This window comes from Oryza glaberrima, chromosome 1, assembly GCF_000147395.1.
Source record: "Oryza glaberrima chromosome 1, OglaRS2, whole genome shotgun sequence".
NCBI classification, from domain to species: domain Eukaryota; kingdom Viridiplantae; phylum Streptophyta; class Magnoliopsida; order Poales; family Poaceae; genus Oryza; species Oryza glaberrima.
This window is the reverse complement of record NC_068326.1, coordinates 36,108,532-36,114,488: the sequence shown is the minus strand read 5'-3', so window position 1 is coordinate 36,114,488 and position 5,957 is coordinate 36,108,532. Positions and strand designations below refer to the sequence as shown.

General features: G+C 41.0%; 1 protein-coding gene across 2 annotated transcripts; it reads left to right on the top strand.

Moving 5' to 3' along the window:
* Window positions 1-1,049: 1,049 nt before the first annotated feature.
* On the top strand, window positions 1,050-5,588 carry LOC127760415 (two-component response regulator ORR26). 2 transcript variants are annotated; one of them, XR_008015077.1, is made up of 7 exons: window positions 1,050-1,366; window positions 2,283-2,435; window positions 2,543-2,929; window positions 3,030-3,106; window positions 3,770-4,849; window positions 5,057-5,110; window positions 5,189-5,588. XR_008015077.1 is itself a non-coding variant. In XM_052284668.1 (5 exons), exons 1-5 carry the CDS (start codon window positions 1,261-1,263, stop codon window positions 4,793-4,795), a joined length of 1,749 nt encoding a protein of 582 aa, XP_052140628.1. In that variant the 5' UTR covers window positions 1,050-1,260; the 3' UTR covers window positions 4,796-5,043. The 2 variants fall into 2 exon arrangements, 1 of the variants encoding a protein (XP_052140628.1); XM_052284668.1 differs by lacking the exons at window positions 5,057-5,110; window positions 5,189-5,588 and having other exon boundaries at window positions 3,770-5,043.
* The last annotated feature ends 369 nt before the right edge of the window (window positions 5,589-5,957 follow it).

The window sequence follows — 5,957 nt, the reverse complement described above, 5'->3', positions numbered from 1 at the left end:
TATTTTAGAACTTTTATCCAAATTTTGAAAGTTTTTGCCCCAGGGGTATTTTGGTCATTTCGACAAATGTGTACAGTACTAACGGAGACTATCCGGACGGCGATGGTAAATCGTAGAAGTTAAGCAAAAGTCGATGGTATTTTATAGAACGTGATAAAGCCAGTAGCAAATCGTAGATCTATGACAAACTTAGTGACATATAATGGATTCTCTTTAAATATTATATAGTGCCAAGATACCACAATCCATAGTGGTGGAAGTGATTAAGCTATTCTTGAGTTGACGGATTTTTTATAGATATTTATATAGTCTGTGCATGGGAGTTATTTATCGGCTGATGTTCAATTGCAAACTTTTTTCTTGATAAATATGCATGGATTTCAAGTCTGTAAGTTAGTAAAACTACAAGTATTTATTTAAAATTTCATTGCAACACATGAGTATTTTACTAGCGGTACAAAACTTTTTTCTATTACCTTCCTCATGTACTAGATTAAAAATTACGGCTTCAGTCAAAGACAAACATTTAGGCTATGTCAGTATATCCCCCAAAGTTATTAAAGTTGTACTTGACACAAATTTGTATTTTAAGTACAATTTCATCACTAGATATAAACACGAATAAGCATCTACGCACAACCACGCAAACAATTTGGCCAGTTAGCATTAATAACCACACAAAAGGCAAATCCTTAATAGCTCTTTCGCCCCGTCCAAATTGCAATATTGAATTAACTAAGCCCTTACCTACTAACTAATTTTTTTCCAAACGAAAAGCACGAGAGCAAAACCAGCAAAAAAGCAACACACAACACCACTTCATATTCCACCACTTGATCAAGACCGGTCACGGCTCACTTCCATTTCCACAGGCCAACACAAGTTCCATATTCGAAAGCCAAAAAATAAAAAACCATTATTTTCACTCGCAAAGCCTACTAGCCGCGAGGGGCAAAGACAGAGACGCGAACCGAGATTGTGCTTGCGAGCGAGAGGGGGAATAAAGTCGATCGGGGGGGGGGGGGGGGGGGGGGTGTTTCGTTAGCCAACGGGAGTGAAGGCGAAGGCGCCAATATTTATCAGCCTTCCTCCTCCGCCTCCACTTCCAACCCTTTTTAACCGCTTTTTAAAGGCGCTACACTACACGGCCTCTCCCCCCCGCTGCCGACTGCCGTCTTGCTCTCCCTCCCTCCCAACCCCCCACTCTCCCTGCTCCTCCTGCGAGGGCTCGGCGAGGGGTGGCTGGGCCTGAGCGCGGGCATGGACGCCACCGCCTTCCCCTACGGGCTGCGCGTCCTCGTCGTGGACGACGACCCCACCTGGCTCAAGATCCTCGAGAAGATGCTCAGGAAGTGTTCCTACGAAGGTTGGAATCTTTTGCTTTCCCATCTGGTTCTTGAGCTTTGATTGCTTTGCCGCGGCAGAGGCTAGGAGGAACATGGGCTGTTGGGGGCGTGCGTGCGTGCGTGCGCGCGCGTGGTTCCGCTATCTATGCATGTCGTGTGTTTGTTCAAATTACGCAGCGAGAGTTCGTTTGAGAAGCGAACTCGCTCATGCGACTAGTTGCTAACTTAAATCGGGTACATGGTACTTGTGTATTATTGGATTATACTAAGGTTGTCCGGGGAATTAATTTTCTTCTGTAGATTTTTGTCGGCAATTTCCCCTGACTTTATTGGCTTCTTCATGTGCTCTGTTATTGCTCATATAGACAGGTAGGAGGTGTATGTACCATTGACATAATTCGCAAACTTTGTGTTGTGAACTGTTATGAGTGGGAGCTGCACCTGGTCCATTAGCACAATATGGAACAAATATATCCATTTCAAGGCTTTGTCAACTGCAAAATGATGAATATTTAGCTATTTAGATGGATTGCTACTAAGTACTAAAATTCATAAGGCTTAGTTACTGTCTCATTTTCTCACTTTTGCAGTCCTGCAGACCATTTAATTTCTTTACTTTTTGTGGCACCAGTAATTGGTTTCCAAGCTGGTAAAGATTCCAAGTGAACTAGCAAGCATAGCATATTTTGTTCTTGTGACTATGTAGATTCGATTTGAAAAACACTTATTGGTTCCTTTGGCACACCAATTATCGGTTTATAACCACTGAATGGTCTGCTTCTCAAGAAATTTGGCTGCTGATCCGATATATCATGGTCTCTTTCCCATTCTTCCTCTTCCAGAAAAACCTGTTTTGTACACACCTATTTTTATATTCCTACTAGTCATGAATTATTCAAGACAGTTAAGACTGAAGTGATCAGTTACCTTCTGCAGTCACCACATGTGGCCTGGCAAGAGTTGCTCTGGATATTCTCCGGGAGAGGAAAAACAAGTTCGACATTGTAATTAGCGATGTCAACATGCCTGATATGGATGGTTTCAAGCTTCTGGAACACATTGGACTTGAGATGGATCTTCCTGTTATAAGTCCGTATTCAAGCTCAAAGTCTTTCTCCCTGCATGTTCCAACTAACAAATTTGGTTTGCATATCAATTCAAAGAAAGTACTAAATTGCTCCATTCTGTTTCCACAGTGATGTCCATTGATGGTGAGACAAGTAGGGTGATGAAAGGTGTCCAGCATGGTGCTTGTGATTACCTCCTTAAACCTGTTCGAATGAAGGAGCTCCGGAATATTTGGCAGCACGTGTATAGGAAGAAAATGCATGAGGTTAAAGAGATCGAAGGTAATGATAGCTGCGACGATCTTCAAATACTAAGAAACAGTTTTGAGGGACTGGATGAGAAGAGCCTTTTTATGAGATCTGACTCTGATACCATGAGGAAGAGAAAAGATGTGGACAAAGACCATGCAGATCAGGAGTCAAGCGATGGCAACACTGTTAAAAAGGCTAGAGTTGTTTGGTCTGTTGATCTTCACCAAAAGTTCGTAAATGCTGTCAACCAAATTGGATTTGACAGTGAGTGTTCTCCAAAAACTGATTCATTTCCCTTTTCCTTTCTACAAATTTCTATGTCATATAATCTCATTCCGAAAGAGCAACTGATGCTATCTTGCAGAAGTTGGACCAAAGAAAATACTGGACTTGATGAATGTTCCTGGCTTAACAAGAGAAAACGTTGCTAGCCATCTACAGGTATGACATATATGTTCAAACAGTAAACTGCTATGTTTCATTTTCTTTTATAAAAGGGGCCAAGTTTTGACGTAACATATTAAACAGTCAGTTACAGCGACTGAAAGATTTTAGACTGGAAGCACTGAATTCAGATAACTGCACAGAGATCTGTTGGTCCAGTCAACAGTACCTGGTCTGTTATGACAATATTTTTGCAATATTCAGAAATAAGGCACATGAAGATCAGAAAATGCAAATTTTAATCTGATACACAGACTTTCTAGTGCAATAAGGATAATCCTTTTAATAAGAGAAGACCGCCTCTATCAGAGGTTGCCTAGAACTATAGGTCAAAGAAGATTCATAGTTTACTGACAGAGAAAGGGATGCTATGGTGTATTCATGATAGACTTTTGGATGTATACAATGAGTTTCTAACATGATAGACTTTTGGATGTATTCATGGCTAAACTCTTAATGCTGTTCTTCTGTAGGAACATAGTTATTGAATAGCTTCCTCTTAAACCCTAAAAAACTCATTTGCAATCTACATTTAACTCAATCAATTGCATCCTTACCTTATTTGGACTTGTGGTTAATTATGATGATCATTTGGTTGAGCTGCTTTTACTATGATTGTATAGTTGTAGTATTTCTAAGAAGAAAATTAATTCTGTGCAGAAATATCGCCTCTACCTGAGTAGGTTGCAAAAGCAGAATGAGGAAAGGATATTAGGCGCTGCTAGGCAAGATTTCAGTCACAAGGGAACATCAGAAAACCTTAACCTCCGAAGTTCCTTCCAAGAGCAACCAAGCAACATAGCAAATGGATATCCGCATGCTTCTCAGAATATACAAACTCAGGCCAACATGCTAGATTCTCAGCTAGAGGACACCAAGAGCACAGTGCCCTTGCCTGTGCCAGATAAAAAAAGAACTCTAGCAAGTGATGCTGCTGACTCACAGAATGTCACCAGTGCTTCAAGTTTAGGTGGGGTTCTGTCTTTCAAAAGCATGCCGGTGAATCAGGACAGGAAGCCATCAGAAACAATGATCTTGGAATGCCAGGCCTGGACCGGAGGCATTCCATCGAAGCAGTTCATGCAGTATCCAAAGCATAACCATGAACGCTGTGACCTATTAGGGGATTATTCATGCCTGCCAAAGCCAGACTTAGAACACCCAGTTGGCCCTAGTAATCTGTATGCTCCACCACCTCTTATCTCAATGAGTTGCGGTATGGAGGGGGATGCCAGAGACTTCTCAGACGTGAAGCCAGCTATTATGGACTGCATCAAGTCCTTATCACCGGCGTTGACATGTACAGTGGATTCAGTTTCTGTTCAACTTAGCGACAGTGTGGTGACCTCGATTGACGGTGACCTGAAGTCTTCCGGTGTGGACGGGTTGCCCAGCATTAAAGATTGTTGCCTTGATCAGACGAACAGCCAAGGAAGTTTGCGTCCTTCGCAAGAGCCAAGTATCATAGGCAGCACAGAGTTGGCTTCTCTGCCTGAGGACTTACCCAGTTATCCACTTCACGGTGTCTCCCTTGAGAATATAGGACTGAGTAGCATTGACTTATTAAACTACAGTGACGCAATGATACTATCCGGACTACAAAGTAACTGGTATGATGATCTAGAGTTTAGCAGCGAAATGATGGACTATCCATCGATAGATGAATGTCTCTTTGCATCATCCTGAGCTGCCGCCCTTCTTTCGACAATGCTATTTTGCGAGGAAGGATGATGTTCTTTGGTATGTTCCCATATAGCTCCTCTTGTAGGGCTATAGTCAGCTAACTTGATCCTACGGTGGAAGGATTTAATTGTAGTATCTCCACTTTTGATAAATGTCTGTATTATAGACTGTGCCATGGTATAAGCTATATACCTTTTGAATGATCTTTTGATCTTCTAAACTGCATATATAAAGACTACCCCCTTACACAACTAACATTTTCAGGAGTTTTATCCTCAGATGCAGCATTACGCATGACATATGAGAAAATCAATACAGGTAAATTTTCAGGTCAATCATATACATACTTTCACCACAGTGCCAGGATTGCTGATCAAACCTGGAAAGATTCTATAGGTGATGATGATTTTTAGATAACTGAAGCAATCACTCCAGCATATGTGATAGTGATCGATACAGCGGTAAGCAGAGTTCTGGTGCCATTTTGATGCAAATGGATGCAAAGGGGGGAACAGGAAGTCACTGAGAAGAATAATGCTAAACAACAGAAATAACAGCCAACCTACTAGTTGCCTACTAGTTTGTACAAGGATGAATTATGCATCACAGTTCAGAATTGCAGCAGAACTCTCTTGCTAGCTGCTGAATCAACTGGACCGACTGATGAAAGTGGCAAAATACTTATGACTACCTTTTAGTGGAACTTGCTGTACAGCACATCTGAATTGAAGCTACTCCCTCCGTTTCGAAATGTTTGACACCATTGACCTTTTAGCACATGTTTGACCGTTCGTCTTATTCAAAAACTTTTGTGAAATATGTAAAATTATATGCCTACATAAAAATATATTTAACAATGAATCAAATGATAGGAAAAGAATTAATAATTACTTAAATTTTTTGAATAAGACGAACGGTTAAACATGTGCTAAAAAGTTAACGGCGTCAAACATTTCGAAACGGAGGGAGTATATGTTTTTGCAGGATTCTGTTTCTTCCGTGAAAACTTGGCCGTTGTTTGTGCATGGACTTTGTGTGTTTGTTGATTAGACTAGAGCCACATGTCACATGTGTTTGCTTTGCGTGATTATAGCTAGAAAGTTCTACTTGCTTATTGCCACTGCTGCAATTTCAACTATTTCATTTCCTAGCGTAATGGAGTTGA

Coding starts and splice junctions, on each gene's coding strand:
- LOC127760415 (XM_052284668.1), top strand. CDS start 1,261: ATGGACGCCACCGCCTTCCCCTACGGGCTGCGCGTCCTCGTCGTGGAC. Junction 1,367..2,282: donor CAGGAAGTGTTCCTACGAAG/GTTGGAATCTTT, acceptor TACCTTCTGCAG/TCACCACATGTGGCCTGGCA. Junction 3,107..3,769: donor ACGTTGCTAGCCATCTACAG/GTATGACATATA, acceptor AATTCTGTGCAG/AAATATCGCCTCTACCTGAG.